The sequence below is a fragment of the Leptosomus discolor genome, chromosome 15 (genome assembly GCF_034619465.1).
Source record: "Leptosomus discolor isolate bLepDis1 chromosome 15, bLepDis1.hap2, whole genome shotgun sequence".
Taxonomy (NCBI): Eukaryota; Metazoa; Chordata; class Aves; order Leptosomiformes; family Leptosomidae; genus Leptosomus; species Leptosomus discolor.
Genome location: NC_141405.1, coordinates 16020127 through 16037836, shown reverse-complemented (window position 1 = coordinate 16037836; position 17710 = coordinate 16020127). Strand labels below are relative to the sequence as shown.

General features: G+C 40.3%; 1 protein-coding gene across 1 annotated transcript in view; it reads left to right on the top strand.

Annotated features, from left to right (window-relative positions):
* CA10 (carbonic anhydrase 10 (inactive)) overlaps positions 1–1136 on the top strand; it is a 203291-nt gene extending 202155 nt beyond the window's left edge. The window contains exons 8-9 of the mRNA XM_009955291.2: positions 103–277; positions 1114–1136. Coding sequence (XP_009953593.1) covers positions 103–277; positions 1114–1136 — 198 coding nt within the window. The remainder of the gene's footprint in view (positions 1–102; positions 278–1113) is intronic.
* Positions 1137–17710: the final 16574 nt, after the last annotated feature.

The window sequence follows — 17710 nt, the reverse complement described above, 5'->3', positions numbered from 1 at the left end:
TTTAGTTTAACTTTCACTTAAGTAGTTTATTGAATAGCGTTGTATGTTGTTTACTTACATGAAAGACCAGTACTAAAAATCCTTGTTTTGTATTTTGTATAGATGCATTCTTTACGACTGCTAAGCCAGAATCAGCCATCACAGATATTTCTGAGCATGAGCGACAATTTCAGACCAGTCCAGCCTCTCAACAATCGATGTATCCGAACTAATATCAACTTTAGTTTACAGGGAAAAGATTGTCCAAACAATAGAGCACAGAAACTACAGTATAGAGGTACGTTCTACCTCCACAATAACCCTTTCTATGCTTACACTGAGCCCTTTTCTTTGAGAAACCCAAGTGGATCACAAAGCATACAAACAAAAAAAAACCAGATGAAACTCCAGATCTGGGGGACTAACTGTATGACTCAAACATTACATATTTGAAACAGATAAGGAAACTTGCCCAGAAACATTCAGGAGCAGCGTGACAAAAACCAGTCTGAGACCTCTAATATTTTTGTAAAAGCAGATAGGACAGGCCTTCAGTTTTCTAGCCTCATTTTAAAGACTTTTCACCTTACAAAGTGCATTTTGCTCTGTTTTACCCACCTTGGAAAGAAAAGGGGGGGTGAGCTAGTCTTGATGACAGCTGATCTCAAACAAGAGGATAGATTTCCCTTTAGAAGTGCACCACCACCGCACCCCCCCAAACTGGGGAGCGTTGTATTACGCAACGGACGTTAAACAAGTGAACCAACCCAGTCATCTGCCGCAGCTGAGGGCTCACGACAGAGCTCTAGCGCATCTTACGCGTCTTTTAGTCTGTGCACACGCAGTTGTACGCTTATTGCAGGTAATGTAAGTGCCTTCTTACCAATCTCGTTATGGCGATGGAGTGCTTCTGAAGGGTGGAAGAGAAAGCACGTTTCAGGCTAGTGACTGAGTTGCGATACTTCAAGGAAACGGTCATTCAGACTTGATTCTTTCCCAGAAAGAGGAGGAAACTGAACCTCCTGGCTTTTCCAAGACGTTTTGTTTAAGTGCCTAATACAATGTTAAATCCAGGCAGTTTCGTATTTGGAGTTTATTAAAGCATAATTGTTTTTGTTTTCTCTTTCCTTTCAGTAAATGAATGGCTCCTCAAGTAAGTAAGACAGAGCAGGCAGAACCCATAACCTCAGTGGAATGCTACTACTGTGACTTGACATAATCTAGAATGCAGCCAACCTCACTCTCTTTGGGTTCGCGACAGCATGTGCAAATGTGCTGTAGGAAGAAAGCTGCCATGTTGGAAACTCAACTAAAAATTCATTCGTATGATCGGTGGTAATTAAAAAAGTAAAAAGACAATATTACAGTAAATGTGATTACAATTTTGATACAGTTTTCCTGAACTAATTTAGCTTCACAAAGAAAGACTTTTCAGCCTTTGTACATACGAAATTCTTCCTCTTTTCCCCCCTCCTTCAAATTAAAAAAAAAAAAGAGAAAGAAAAAAGGTGGCTCAGTACAGCATCAAAGTGGAGTTGTGTTCTGTGTGCCAAGTAATCCTTGGAAAGCTCTCATTATTTCACTATCATTAATGGATACTGACAAGACAGAACAAGATGACTGTAGAGGAAACTTATTTCTAGGTTATGATCTTTCTGTTCATTTAATTAAAAAAGGGACAGACTTCGAGAGATAAGTATTGTAAATATATCACTGCAGAATATAAAGGAAATTGAAATATTTCCCTCTTTGTCACATATCTGTAGTAGACTTTGCCAAAATCAGAATTGATTCATTTTCTGTTTCTTGTTTTACAACAGGTCATATGTTGTGTTGGTTACTATTAACAGCTCAATAAATGTGTTTAACAAATTAATTTAGTAAACTTGCTTTGATTTATTTTTTCCTTTTTGAAATAAGTCTCTACTACTTGTGGCTGCATTGTTTGTGGGTTTTTTATTTTCCCTGGGTTTTTTTTACTTCATTTATTTGTTTGCAGCCAGTTTAAGTGAGTTAATGGCAATTGGGAATGCACTTAAAGCTAGTATAACTAACTCCACTTTATGGTCCGTCATTAACAGGAGCTGGGCTCAGAAGCAGAAAGCAGTGGAAGCATCTCAGTATAACATTGCCATTTTCCCTGCTGAATCCATTATTGGGACAAACAAATTCAATACTGTAAATTGGTGGTGGAAAGGAGTGTCTTTTCTTTACAGCTAAAGCAGGAGTTGACAAAGTAAAAGCGAATGCCTTTTTTCTTGTTTATAATGGTCATTCACTGTGTTTGGTTACTGTCAAGAGCTCAATAAATGTGTTTAACAAGTTCACGTAGCACCTGTTTGACCTTCTTGCACATTAAGGGATTTTTTTTTTTTTTTCATTTTTATTTGGAGAGGGGGCAGACCTCATGCTATTCCATTCCTAATGCTCACTTTATAACCCATAACATGAAGTTCACAGAAAAATAAGATGAAGGTAGAAAGTACCATGCCTGACCAATGAATAGTGGAAGTTGTCCTGCCCATGGCAGGGGGGTGGAACTAGATGATCTTTAAGGTGCCTTCCAACCCAAACCGTTCTGTGATTCTATGAATTGTTCACACAAGAAATGCAAGGGAACCGAACCGCTGTAAAGAAGCTATAGATGCTGCAGGCCCACTAACTTTAGCATGACAAACACATTATTTCATCTTTGGCTGAAAGAGAACAGTGCAGGTCGCATCAGACAAGAACTGATGAGTCCACGTTGCGGACAGCATTTTGGAAAGATCCAGCTTGTGTTACTTCGTTAGCGACACAAAAGGAAAGTTATCAGGAAGGTGAAAACACGCATGGGCTGGCGTTCAGCGGACACCTAAAGTAGGTACATGGGTGTAGATGGAAACCTGCAAGGGAACCCAAAGCTGTCAACAGTTCTGTTGCTCAGTGAAAGGTGCAGAGAAACCACCAGTGATGGAGCCAAGGCTGGCCTAGGTGGGCTGTGACACAGCAATACTGTATGTTCATCAGGGTCCTGGGCGGACAACCCTGGCCCAGGATCCTATGTGCACATGTATAGTACTTGATCCTTGAGTTACTTCACTTGGAGCATTTCAAATGACTTCCATATACCAGCTTCACCCTGTGCAGTGATCTGAAAAACCACCACACAACTGCAGAAATGTCACACAACCAATACACTGCAGATTAATGCTGTCAAATTCCGCAGCTGAAGTAAAGCAAAGTTATCACCTTAGATTTACCTAGCTAATAAAAAATGAAAACCACCACAAGTCACAGACATTTGTTATTTTTGAATTGCCATATGATCTATAACTTCAAAATTTGGGGTGTTAAGATTGTTTCCACTGCTTGTTCGGGTGCTTTGGGGTTTTTGAAGCTTCTCCTGGGTTTGTTAAGGTTGTAAAGTTACTGAGAGCACAAAGTCCACAATGCTTCAATCTATTTTTTTGGACAGATATCTGGAAGTTGTTGATCCAAGTTTGTCAGTGACAGAAGGTAGGGAAGATAAACCAGGCCTCCATTATAGAACTTTTTATAAGTAATAAAACCTATTTTCTATTTTACTGAAAGCTGATTGAAGGGATTTAAGAGGAGGGAGAGATATGACAGAAGGGGCTAGTCCTAGGAAGGAGGCATACTGTGCTTTGGATTAGGTGAGGCTGCAATACAGAAGCCCTGCAAATAGAGAAATGGAGCAATTGTACTGGGACACCACAAATGTATTTGTCAACGTTCCCAACTCCATTTTGTGAACTAATGAACTCCATCTTACTGTGTTTTGTTCAGGTTTTTGTTTTAATAATAGATTGCAGTAGAAATAGACCAAACCTAAAGCTCAGAGTTAAATACCTTGCACATCTGTCATGTTTCAGTAGCGCTCAAATCTAGACATCTACCTCCAGTTTTTCAGGACAAGCACATTTGGATGCTCTGAGCATCCAAAGCAAGACACACTTTCTCGCAAAGCCTTTAAGCAGAAAGATAAAGCTTCAGTATCAAACAGCTGGCACAGACAATCTTCCAGTGTTCAGAGTCAGTGGCAACACGTGCACATGGCAGCCCCACCAACTTGAATGCTTTCTGTCCATGATGCTCACCCGAAGCATGGCTGCACACGGAGCTCAGGACTCAGTGCTTTGCAGCACGAGCTGACTTTGTGGCCTCAACACCATCCCTACCTGAGCCATTCAGATAACGAGTGAGATTCTGTGCTCGTGACAGGGCTCAGCACAAGCATGAGCTACCTGGCAGGGCATATAAACCTGGCAGCGGTCCTTGATGAACAATGGACACCACAGGCAGGACCACGTTGCCATCCCATAATGGTAAAAGACATTAAGAACCTAATACTAGGACAAAATGGTCGGATTTGATCTTCTGCTATCGCAGTTGAGAGTATAATATCAAACCAGGTACCAAACTTAGTAAGCTCATTTGATGATAAAAAGCATGAGAAAATTAAAGTTTACAGTACTGGAAAATACTCTTTCAAGTAGTATTCAAGAAAAGTGTAATAGCCAAATTTTATAAGCTCGTTTTTTCCCTTTAATCAAACAGAAAAAAAATACTTCTATAACTTCTATACAGAAAATAAGAACTAATTCAGATTTGTGGGATAGAGGCAGAAAGCAAAGACCTTCAGCATGATTGTACCTGTAGATACCATGCGTTTCTGTCCTTCCCCTATTCTATTCCAGCCTTGGAAGCTGAACCAGCAAGGAAACATCTCAAGGATCTGTCTGGAAGCTTGGATATATTATAAAATAAACTCACATGAATCAAAAAAACATTCTCTCACACCATTTAAAAACTCTCACTTTTCTATAAATTATATACTCTGAACAAAGAGGGGGCAAGGGCAAGTGTGCTGAAAAACTGAGACCTGAGTTCAAGGCACTGGCAGCCTCCAGCAGGGCTGGGAACCATTATACTTGAACGTGTGCTGGGCTGTACTCCCCTGTACTGATCCAGAACCTGAGACAAGCAACTCAAAAAGTCGGCCAGTAAAGATCAGAAGAACTTAAATACCCGAATCCACGTTTTTATGAATAGCAACTGCTTGTTCTGAGCATCCATACGCTGCTCCACATCTTGGCCTCAAGAAGTGTCAACAGTCCCTGCTGTTCATAAGACATCAGTCTGTCAGGCAGCCCAGACTCTGGGGGCCTGGGAAATGGGCTACCAGCAGCCAGCATCATTTTAAGTACTTTGCATCCAGTAGTGTTTCAATCCATAGGACCTTCCAAAACGTTTGTTGCAAAGCAAAGAAGAAACCCTTAAGATATTACTTCAGAATCCTTCCTGCTTCTGATAGACCCTGCCTTTACTCTCCCCGTTTTGGTTTTCTGGGGGTTTCATGCCTTGTTACTTCCAACACTAACCTTCCCTTTAAAAATTATAAGCAGCTCTGAGCATTGCAATAAAGGCTTACCCCACAGAATTCACAATACTGCCATAAAAATACAACAGTTGGCAGGTCTCTTAATACTAACCGTTGCTGGAATCAACATATTTCAGCTGCCAGTAAAAAACACATAAAATAATAATATAAAAGAGCTGCTACATCTATTAATTGGTGAAGACAAGCTGGAAAGTAGGGTATGATTGCACCCAAGAGGCCAAGACCAGAACGCAAATAAACCCCTTCCAACATTTAGGGTATTCCTCATGATCTTTAATATTAAGGAAAAGAGATATTTAATTTTTTTTTTTTTAAGTGCTCAGGGCTGACAAAACTGAAATGCCATCATAATCTGAAAACAAAACTGAAACTTGCCTTAGCTGCTGCTTTTGGGAGCTGAACCTTCCCCAAAAGTCAAGAACTGAAAAGAAAACTGTACCTGATCTGTGTATTTACTGCAAATACCAGAAATGCAAGAAAAAGACAGATGTTTTGCATGTTCTGCTGTACATCTCAAAGCTTTAGTACTGGACACTACCCAAAAGAATCCTAGATGTTTGGTTCCTATACTCAAACCAGTATAAATTTTTCAGGGACATCAGCTATAACTGCTCCATGGTTTGATTTTTTATTAGATTTTATTCCCTAGATACAGTGGCTGACAAAGCATAGATAGTTTGCTGTAAGAAATGCTGATTTACTAGCAAATGGCTTACTGCAGTTCTCAACAGCATACCATAAAATTATTCAAGGAGCCTGTTTGCACAGTAAAGAACAAGATCCATTTATAATGTGAAACGTAACGCAGGCAAACATTTTCTGTTTCCTGTGGTGTCAGGCTTCTATTCTAATAACTAAAGATGTGTCAAACACATACTCAGAACAGAAAATGAAAAACAGGATAATAAATCTTCTCAGGATGGGAAAATAACCCTTAGTATTTAAATAGAGGGGAAAAAAAACCTTAGAAGTAGTATTAGACAAGTAGAAAGAAAAAAATTGACACAGTTTATGAATTCAGGCAGGTGTGCTCACCCTGTAGGGGAGGAAAGAGCTGGAGTCAAAAGTAAATCCAAGTGGAACTAAGTTACAGCTGCAAAACACTCTAGTTGCCCCAGAATAAAGGTTAAGACTATGGACATCAGCCATGGGTGGCCGCTCCCAGCACCAGGAGACACCTATCAAGAAGAGTTCATATCCTGAGACGTTCTGGGTTTTGCATCCAGGACATAGGCTCATGCACAGAGCAATGGTTTTGCTTGCTCAAGAGAAAGCAATGCTGAGTCACATTCAGAGCATCCTTCCCAATTCTGGATGTGCCTCCTCCGTGCTGTGTCAGGCGATTTTGGGAGCCTGTCTCTAGGGCTCTGCAAAGAAACCACAGTCCACCAGAAACACCTCGTGCTTTGCTGCACTTGCTGTCCTGCTGCACACCCGTGCTTTCCTTGGGACAACCTCAAACTCAACCTATGCCAAGCTGGTGTCCGAAGGGCGAAGCAGACCTCACTTGTGTTACAGTGATGTAGGATTAGCGGAGGAAGAGAGAGGAACTGAAACACAAACCGCGAAGGACTTTATTGTGAGACACTGTAAATACACCCTGACTCACCTGCGTCAGGGCTACGTCTTACAAGGACACATAGAAGGGGTTGCTGACAGTGCCCCATCTCCAGACTTCTCCCAAGTGTCAGCATTCAGAACACATTTTAGGATGCTTCAAGATTTATTCCCGCTATTTTTGTTCCGCCTTAGTGATGTCTCTCCAGGGAAAATAAAAAAACGTAAACATCGCCTGAAAAATTCAGCTCAGGACACAAGTTTTGAGTTAAAATTAAAGGTTTGTTTAAACACCCCGCTTTGGCTACGGGTCCTCTGGCTGCAGTCACACAAGTTTGTTAAACAAAATCCTTTACACTAAGATCTGTTGCGTGCTAAACTATGAGATAGTGGGAAGAAGAGGAAAAGTAGAGGACAAGGAAGAGCCAGGAACAGAATGAAGAGATTAACTGACTGTCAAAAAAAAAGTCACAGGAAATTTGTGACATCTGGTTGTGCAGTGATTGATCCCTGGGAAGAGACAAAAATAGTACTGGAAAACTATTTTAAAAAATTGTTTTTCCCCCCTCAAAGCATAAATAAGGAACAAGCATGAAGGTCTACAGCATCAGTAAATTCAGCATCAGCAATTCAACAAAAAGACCAAAAGAACAAGGGGGTATCACTTCTGTATACATCTACACAACATACTTCTCAATTTTATTTTTTTAAGCAGTTGACCATTTAATAGGGAACACTAACACTAGACTTACAGCCTGGAAGACTCTTGGATAACTGCCAGATTCAACTCGCAAGATGAGTAAGTGACTGTAAACTACACATGGTAAGGAGGTGGGATTATGTCAACATGATAAGAAAACACCATATTAATATGCAAATCTGTGATAAAAATCTTAGAAAGCTATGTTAAGACAACATAGAAAGTCATAAGCATAACAGCAGAAAACAGAATTCAGGAGAATCCCAAGGGGAAAAGATGGATCTTTTCCCTCTGTCCTGAATTTCTCCCTTATGACAGAGGAATACAGCAGCAGGCTGATTTCAGCTTTCTGCCTTCTTTCATGCATAATTTAAAATTTGACAGCAATACAAATAATAGTGACATTTTCAGACGTTCGCGCCAAAGTTTTGCCATACTGGAGGCCTCGTTCACTAAACATTTATATCTGTGTTCTGTGAGCTGCAGAAAAATTTACAGAAATGGAGCTCCATTGACAAACATTTCACCCAGACGCTGTCTGTGTTCCTCCAACACAGATGGCCAGCTGAAATGCTTGCGTTAAAACTGAATCACTGAAATGCTGCCATACTGTAAGCAGCGGCAAGATGGATTGTTCCACGCGGCCTCTCCTTAAAGCATGTGAGCTAACTAAAGCAAAATCTCCTGTTGGGATCTTAAATCATCTAGGTCAAGTTACAGAGCAATAGGATTTGGCTCTTAAAACTCCTGGTGAATTGCAGCATAATTCCGCATACAAATGATGAAGTAGGTACAGAATCATTCGAGCCTTCCACTTTTGGGAATTGACTCTTCCCCCACCTTCTTACATGCCATTTGTCTTTCAAATAGAGAGAAATTCTTCACAGGGGACAGTTTCCTGTAAGCATGAGAAGTGCCAGAGGACACAGTTGTTACCCTAGGTAAGATTTCTGTAGGGACTGTAAACTATCTGAACAGAAACAGAGATGCAGCTCTGCCTTTGGTGGGCTGATAAAGCCAAGAAAATATTAAAAAAAAAAAGAAGTGGGTGAAACTCCCCTAGTCTTCTAATAAACAGTTTATTTCTACTGAAGACCTATCATTCAACTCTTTTTCATCACACCGTGCCAAGGAGGTAATGCTTGAGGCTTTTGATGGCACTTGAGGTACAGCTTCACTGCGGACGTACAGCCCTGGTACTGGCTTTCAGCTCAGAGCCCACCTGCCTCCCTCCTCCTGCATCATCTTTGCTCTGGCAGCTCAGCCAGCAATTTGGGTTTTTAGTGTGTCTTTCAGATTCTACTATTCCCATGTACTTCCCATGCACAGCAAGATAATTATACCCAGGGCGGGGATATATTTCCCCACCAAACATTTAGAGCCCTATTTTCTCATCCTCTGTTTAAAGACTAATTTGCCGTACCTTTTAAAAATAAGAATTCTGAACTAGACGAGAGGTTGGCTCATAAAGCGGTTGTAGCGCTGTCTGGATTTCCACTGCACTTGCTAACCGTGGCTGCCTTCATGCTCAGGGCAAATTGCAAGCTCAATTCTCAGAGCAAGGATTGATATCGTTCGAGGGCAAGCTACCAGCCGACCCCGGTGACCAGCATTCAGGAGTGTTATGCTTTCGTGTGAGTTACATCTCACAAGAGGCTCAGCTGCCCAGACCAGTGCCTGAGGCTGCAAGCCTGAAAGCAAGCGAGTCTCCAGCAGCCTGACTGCACGGCCCACAGAAACACATCAAAAAGCCGATATGTGCGTACGCTGGTGTGATCCACCGTGCTGCTGCACGACAAATCAAGCAAAACAGAGAGCACCGACTGGTATTATGAGGGCACAACGCTACGGCGTGCCTTTTGCTCCCTGCCTCCGTGCCTCGATACAGCCGTGCAAGTTTTCATCACACAAATTGCAGTATCAGCTAGATGGGAGAGCAAAATACCTAAGCTAGTTAGGACCAGCCTGTCCTACTGCCCACACCTAAAACTGAAATTAGGGACAAGCCAATTATCTCGCCCTTCCTTACCTCTGTCAGTGTTTATATGCACATACAAATCTCTGTTTCCAACGCAGAAGTGTCTCTGCAGAAGTACAGGCTACGTATTCTGTTGTGGTACGTGATTTGCATTCACAAGCAGTGCATACAACCACGGAAACAAAAGAAACAGGGAATCTGTGGGCTGGTTCAAGTTTGGAGAAGCTGGGCTCGGTAATAACAAAACTGGGCTCTGTTTACACCTACTGGATGCTGCACTGTGATCTGGAAAGGGCTGTGATCTTGCTACCCCCATAAAATGGGTGAGAAAGGGAACAACTACCTTAAAGGCAGGAATGAGGTTAGATTGTTTGGACTATAACAGTTTGAGGCTTTATTTGTTTGCAGGGCTACTGTGTCTTATTACCTCTTCAATTTTAGTATCTCGGAATAATAGTATCATGTTTTTCCTTATATTTGTTATTCATTTGCAGTTTTAATATAAAGTTTCAAGAGTTAATGAGAAGCTTGCGTGTTTGAGGCATTTAGGGGAAGAATGTCCTACAAAACTGATATTAAGGTTCCTCACAAAAAGGATTCTTCAAAGTTAGACTGTGCAGGAAGAAGCTAATGTATTTGCTCTCGTCTTCATGCTTCTCAAAGCAAAAAACACTGAAGGAGACAAACACAAAGAAACTTCCCCAAACTTTACAGCCTTAAAAATATTCTCTTTTAATAGAGTTTACCTTTATTTTATTTACAAAACAGGACAGGAATAGCGTTCTCCACAAGCAGCTCCATAAATATTGTGGAATAACTAACAAGAGACACATGGCTATGGAATCCAGTTGCTTTTAGTCTAGGATTTGTCACTGTGAATCAGAAGGTATTGTGAAAGGGTAAAGTTTGGTGAGTGATTATGACAGGCTGGAGCTGAGCAAGATAAGCAACACCTTCACATTTCAGGAGTGGGCATCTTACATGATGGGGAGAAGAAAAAAGATTGACTTCAAGATGTTTCTCTAAATGAAAGTTTTCATGGCAACAGCCATTTCAGTGCTAATGTCAACTTTTTTTTGGAAGAAATAGTACCTTGTAACATTCATTAGGGATGTCATAAGCATCCCACAACATATGGTGTCTCAAATCCAATTACTTTTCTATTCAAACCATGACCTTGAATAGGTTTTTAAAGGAAGAAAGAACACAGAAACAAAGCCCCTTTTGCTTATGTTATGGCTTAGTGGCATACTACTGAAACTCACAATTACACCAAGATGGCTTTTTGTTTGTTTTGGGGTTTTTTTCCAAGTTTTAAAAAATATAAAGGCTTATTTAAAAAAAAAACTGGTGGCAACATCTGCTTCCCGGGTCTATTTGCACATTAAATGCACAATGTACATAGAAAAGGGCACTGTTAAATACTTTAACCAGCCATTGGCTGGATTTAGTTTAAAAGTATCTCTATCGGGAAGGCTAACATTGAAGTTCTCTATATCCTTCATAGCCTGAAGCTCAAATTCCTCCTTATGTTGCGATAACCTCATTCCCAGATATAGAAGAGGCTCACACTGACCAGGTTTTCCTCACTGCAGCTACCTGCTTTGTATCATTTCTGAACATCAGTCTTTCCAGTTCAATCCATGCAAAAAGAGGACAAAAATTTACAAAAGTGTTTCTAGGGCTGTTAGTTCAGCCCTACACCTGGCTAATTCAACCAACAAAAGAAACCCTTTCCTCTGTGTTTCACCTTTCGGAAGCACTAACTTCACACAATTATCTGGCAATTCTCGTCTGTCACTCAGAGCTTTTCTTCTGTGAAGAGCTTCCCCTACATGATTTTAACAAAACCTCCGAGGGTATTTTGCTTATGTGAAGATCTACAAATCTGACCCGTTCCCCATCAAACATGTTATGCCTCCAGAAAATAAGGTTTTTATAAATACAAATGATATCTTACTGGAACATCTCTGCTTGCCACAAGAATAGGGATATCGCTGTGCTGCTACACAGATACGTACAGAAATAATACTAGTTATAGAAAGCTCACAATTACTTGCTATCTTTTTGCAAGTTCTTCCTAAAACAGATTATGTTGTTACAATATAAACATCCATGTCTTTAATGGTACAATTAAATCTGGAGCAATTAGTGTAGATAGTTGTCATAGTTCTTTACTGATCTTTGCTGAAATATCCCACATCATTATTGCATTTTAATGTATTAAAATATGTAATTATGTTTAGCATATGTCCATTTATTATGCACAGTCACTAGAAATCAAGTTCACTTCGAATATATTTTCTAATTGATATTTAGAAACACTGGCAGACAAAATAAGCTCCGGAACTGCATTAACGCACAGATAAATACACTAACAGAAATCTCTGTTACCCTTTTCAATGGCGAGGAGAACATTAATTCAAGACATTCACTCACGAAAATATCTGTAATTTTCTTCTTAACTTTAAAGTAACCTAAAGATACGAAAAGATCAAATACAATATTTTAGAAAAAAAGAAATATTCATGAAACAAAAACCCCAGGAAAAAAGGAGAACCCAGGGTATATGCCATGCAAAAAAAAAATGAACTGAAAGGGCTGACTTGTCCCAGCAGCCATCAGTATTATTCATGGGAACAGAGCCCAAGAAGAGAAGCCGTCTTGTAAAATATTCTGAATTTGTGGTGTTATTTATAGCGTGGGCTGCACACAACGGGAAGCTGGCAGCACTGCAATCGGAAATACGGTCGCTCAAGACAAGTAGTAATCAGCTTTCTGGGATCTCCGCACAGGCTGGGGCTTGCGGGATGTTTGTCCCGCCAGAGGCTGTACTTGCAGCCTGCGACAAATCACTGCTCCCCCTCACGTCCCTGTTCACGCCTAAAAAAATGCTACAAAACCTTAGCACGAGGGAAGGGTTGGTGTAAGAACCACCACGTAAACCATTCGGATACTGCAATAATGGAAGCCCTTATGAAGTTTTGGGTAGATTCACAGCCCAGACACTGCCAGAACAGTGCAGTATTTCCCATTACTTTTTTTTTTGACACCACCAGAGATATGGAGAGAGAAACCTAGTCCCCATCCAGTGCCATGAGAAATTGCTAGATTGGCCTGACCAGCAGAAATTCAGCTATCAAATACAGCCAGCAGTGTTTAAATAACAATATTTAATTAATTATAATTTAGGTAATTATATTAACTTTCCAGATGCCTTGAAAATGAAATATCATCGTTCATAAACAAGGTAACAGAGGTAGACTTCAGTGGCTAGTACAGGGCTACTCAAAAAAGTGATTCCATCCAAGCACCAAGTTGTGTGCCCAGGCTGCACATTCAAATAATTGTTTCGCATTTCCAGTCCATTTCACTGCTTGTATATTTTTCTCTGCATCTTCCCACCACCCATAGTGAGAATAAAAACAAGAACACTGAAAAGCTTGCTGAGCAGGATCAGATAGGGTAAAATAAATAAGAAAAAAAAAAAATCAAAGCACAAAGTCTGTTTCAAAGCTCAGAACAGGCTTTCATAAAAATCCAGAAACAGCAAGATAAACAAAATATTGTAAGAAAAGGAAAATGTTACTTTAAAAACAAAAGTGTAAGGTTAAGGATAAAAAGAAAGAGGATAGTAAAATGAAACAAATGTAACAAAAACAGTAATAAATATTCTTGTGTCATGTTGTTCCGAATAACTTGAGTAAGATGGTAACAAACACTTCTATCAACATTCAATACTGTCCTTTCAGGATGCAGTTTAAAAATCAGCAAAATATGGGGAGGACAGCGGAACTAGATGTCTGACAGCAAACAGAAAAAGTATGCAAATTCCGTGCTTAATGAGAAGAGCAGTACAAGTTACATGATGAGCTTAATTAGCAATACAAAAAGAAATATTCATGTCTACACAATTTTTAGAGGTGGGGGACACTTTCCCGAGGGGAATTGGAATAAAAACCACGTACAGAGGAATATCCTATGTTTTGTGAAACAAAGGATTCTCCTGTTCAGACCTCTGCATCAGCTTCCCCTGTGCTGAAGGGCCGTTGCCATGAGACAAATGGTGCCAAATTTTTTCATGTATTTGAAGGCCAAAGTTCAGCAACAATCGATTTTTGATGGTGACTTTGCAGAGACCAGACAATATCCAAGTGTAATAACACACAAATTACAGAACATACTCACTGAAGAGTGAAAAGTATGAAGTACCACACTCATTAAAATGCATCCCTGTCAACAATTGCTTAATTAACGCTCTACAGCATGTGCATAATGTTATTCTAAAACTGAGCTAACCTACTGCATATAGTAACAACCCCCAAATGCCTAAGCACTTTCTTATTTTGTTCGTTATTTATCACATCCTTCACCTGGATGAGGCCAAGAAGGCCTTCTGTCATGAACTGTCCTAACTGCTTTGGCTTTTATTTGCTGTCAGCAGCTGCACAATGACCCTTGCGGTTCCAGGATGAAATTCGTGTCCAAGCATTTTGCTTCCCCTCTTTATAGCAGCAGATGAAGTACTCCTTTCTCCCAGATGCATTTCAACACCCCAGAAATATCTACATTTGATTCCACTGAGAAAATCCTATGTAATTGGTAAACAATTTTGAGCTTCTAGAGCACAGAAGCTGACACAGAAGTGCAAGGTGTCAGGGCTGTGGGCGAACACTCGCAGCCCAGCTGGACATGGTACTGAGAAAAACTGGCACTGAGACCCCAGGCACTGCACACCAACATACTGCATACCTACAAGTGCGTGAGAAACAAGCAGCTAAGAGTAATGCATCTCACCACAGACACTGCTGTCACTCCTGTTCACAAAAGAACAACCACCCAGGACCTTATCACTAGCACTGACATACCTGGTATCACTGAAACCTTGCCAGCTGATATCCAGGGCACTGCAGTGCCCCCTCCCTTCCCTCACATACCCAGTACATTCACAGACATGGAAAAGGACACGGAAGAACTGCGCTCCTCTACTAACAAATACCGAACTCAAGGGACACAACTCAGGCAAGACCTTCATTCGAGTTCACTCATTGGACACTTGAAACTGGGGCCCAAGCCAGCCCATTGCTCTCATCCATTTGGAAAGTATCATGGACAGATTCCTGAAGGAGCTTGCTGAGTCTAGGAAGAAAATATAAAAAGCATGTTGAGCTAGGACTACCCAGTGTTCACAGTGACTGCGTTACAGGCAACAATGCCTCAAATCTGATGTCACTTTCTTCCCTTGGATTGTCATGGAATATCTGGGCTCTCATCCCTGTAAGACAGCCAAACCCTGGGCCTGGTCTTTCTGGAGCAAAGACATAACCTCATCATTTCCTTTCAGAGAGCACTGTCCAATTCCCACCTAAAGGGCACAGCAGTGATGCCGATTTAACCAGAGACTCATGAATCCCAATTCAAACTGCTGAAAGATGCAGTGTCATCTGCAGGGAGATGAAACCTGATGAAGCAGCATTGTATCCTCAACTCCTTATGGCCTGGGCATGAAGTAGGATCTCTGCAGTTCCCTGGCACTTTGTCATGGGAAGCAGATGACCAGAAGTTCAAGTTCTAAAGGCAGAAATCAAAAATAAAGAAAGATCAGATAGAAACACAGTCTGAGCTGAAGTTGCATCACCCAGTTTTGATAAGAACCTTTTTTCTCCACCTTCATTGCGTCAGCCAAAACTCATTTCAAGAAACTCTCCTGGATGACAATTCCCAGGCACCTACAAACTCTGCGGAATTTGTGTCAAGACTTCGAGACTTGGTGAAATAGAACATTCCCACATAAACCCACACAGTATTATGTAGTGTAGTACATAAACCAAACAGACCATTTTTTAAAACAGAGTCGGATCAGTGTCGTGCCCTTACTAAAAATCCCTCAAGCCAGCATATTTGAAGCTCAGCCAGGCACTCCAAGTTACACGTATTCATTTCTTCTCCTTGTGTGTTTCAATTTGTTTCTTAATCCTTTCAAACTAAAGCAAGTTCCTTTCCACAATTTCGCATAACATTCTAAAGTACAAGCTGAACATGTTTGTAAAAAGCTCATTAAATTATTTCCTTGTGCATTACAGTCTCACGCAAGTTAAAATTTTTTGTATGTACCTGTGTGCTCATTTGCTAAGGAACCAGTGTTAAGAAAGAGACACCAATTCTTCTCTCCCCTACTCCTCAAAACTTTAGAGCTTTTATTTACATATAGTGTTTTATACACAACACACAGAAAGTGCCATATATGTGGCAGTCACTGATTATTCTATAAAAGTTAGGGAGATTCATATATCACAACTCTGGCACACAGATGCTCTCATCTTCATCTCGTGTTTTCAGAGCCCTGAGGATTTTCATTTTTTAGGTTGATACCATAATTTCTCATGTTGCCAGTTCCAAACACGTGTATTGACAAAACTGTCAAGAAGTTGCCTTTTGTGCATTTATTTTCTCTCCCTCAGTTAATATAAAGCTTTACAAATTATGAGAAATAATTTATCCTTTAAGGTGTGAATCAATTCAGTGGAGACAATGCATTTAAACTTAGTTCTGTTTAGCACAATTAGCTGTTCCTTTCCAATTAAGCTTTATTTGTATATGGCCCATCGGTATTCAACCAATATCCAGCTTTTTGGTCCAGGACTTAAGATGAGAACTCAATGATTGATTTTATTAGATAGCTTTCTACGTAGTTCCACACTACAGCAAAGTTATAATTATCTATTATAAATACCGATCTTAGCACTGTAAGGTTACTACTCCCATTCATAAGTATCACCATAATGAAAAATACTATGGGTGAATTTCTAGAGAAAGAATTATGCATTTTTTCTTCCTTTCAACAATCAATTAACAGAAATTTATGGGATACTTCCCACCTCTTCAGCCTAAGAATCTCTACAACATATAACCAGAGTCTAAATACCAGATTCACAAGAGATGAAAAACACGTCAGTAGGACGCTCAGGCAGCAGCAGGAGGTGCTAGTGCAAGATGATCAGTTGAGGAGGCAGGCTAACCCTCAAGAATAACAGCAGTAATTCAATAGCAAAATAGCTTTTTATTGAAACCGAACTGGTCATCACTACAAAACACTCACAATTTGTTAATAATCTGAATGTCAAATCAAGTTGATTATTGAGTAATATTAAAAGTCTCACTTGAGATGACCTGTCACACACAGTGAAGTCCTCCCATTTTCATTTCATTTATTTACAAAGGGGTGTGGTAGAGTACATCCAGATATGAAGCCATTTCTATGGATTAGGCTTTTCTTAACCTGAGAATAAATCTACTAAAGAAAAGGTTTCTTGAAATTTTATTTTTATTTTTGGTGATCACATGAATAAATGGCAGCTCTAGAGAACATTCATCACTTCCTGGTGGCTTCATCACTGTTGTTCTGGTAAAAGGAAAATCTGTAAAGCTACTGTGGATCATCTCTGACCATTTAACAACCAGCCACTGTAGGCTTGTACTCACATGCAAGGCAGATTCTACCACAGATGGCTGTGTTTGTAATGAACAGCTGCTGATATTTATGAAGAGACTTCCAAGCCATCATAACCCAGTGGTGACAATGTTTTGTTGGGGGGTTTTTTGGTTGTTTTTCTTTCTTTTTATAAGAAAAGACAGTGAACACCTTCTTGTGAGTTCCTTTAGACTAAAAGCATTAAATTCAATGGGAATTATTCTGTTCACACACTGTCCCAGCCCAAAATTGAAATGCCATCTCTGGAAAACCCCTAAAGGCCTTATTTTTCAAGCTTGAAAAAAGTATTTTGTACTAGCATTACCTGAGAAAGGACTCCAAGTTGACTATATTACTGTTAATAACCCGGACAGCTTAAAGAGGATGTAGCAAGAACTAAAAAGGCTAGAGCTCCCCCAAAACATATGAAGCATAAGTTTTAATCAAAAGATGTTGAACACATTATTTAAAAACATTTCCTCAAGCAACAACAAAACTTCCTAAAGACCTCCATCTCGTGCCAGCTGCGACATACATGGGAACATGCTGTGGGCTGCATGAAGGTAAAGTAGCAGCAGCAGATCCCATTACAGAAGGGAAGAGGGCCCAGCCCGGGCAGCT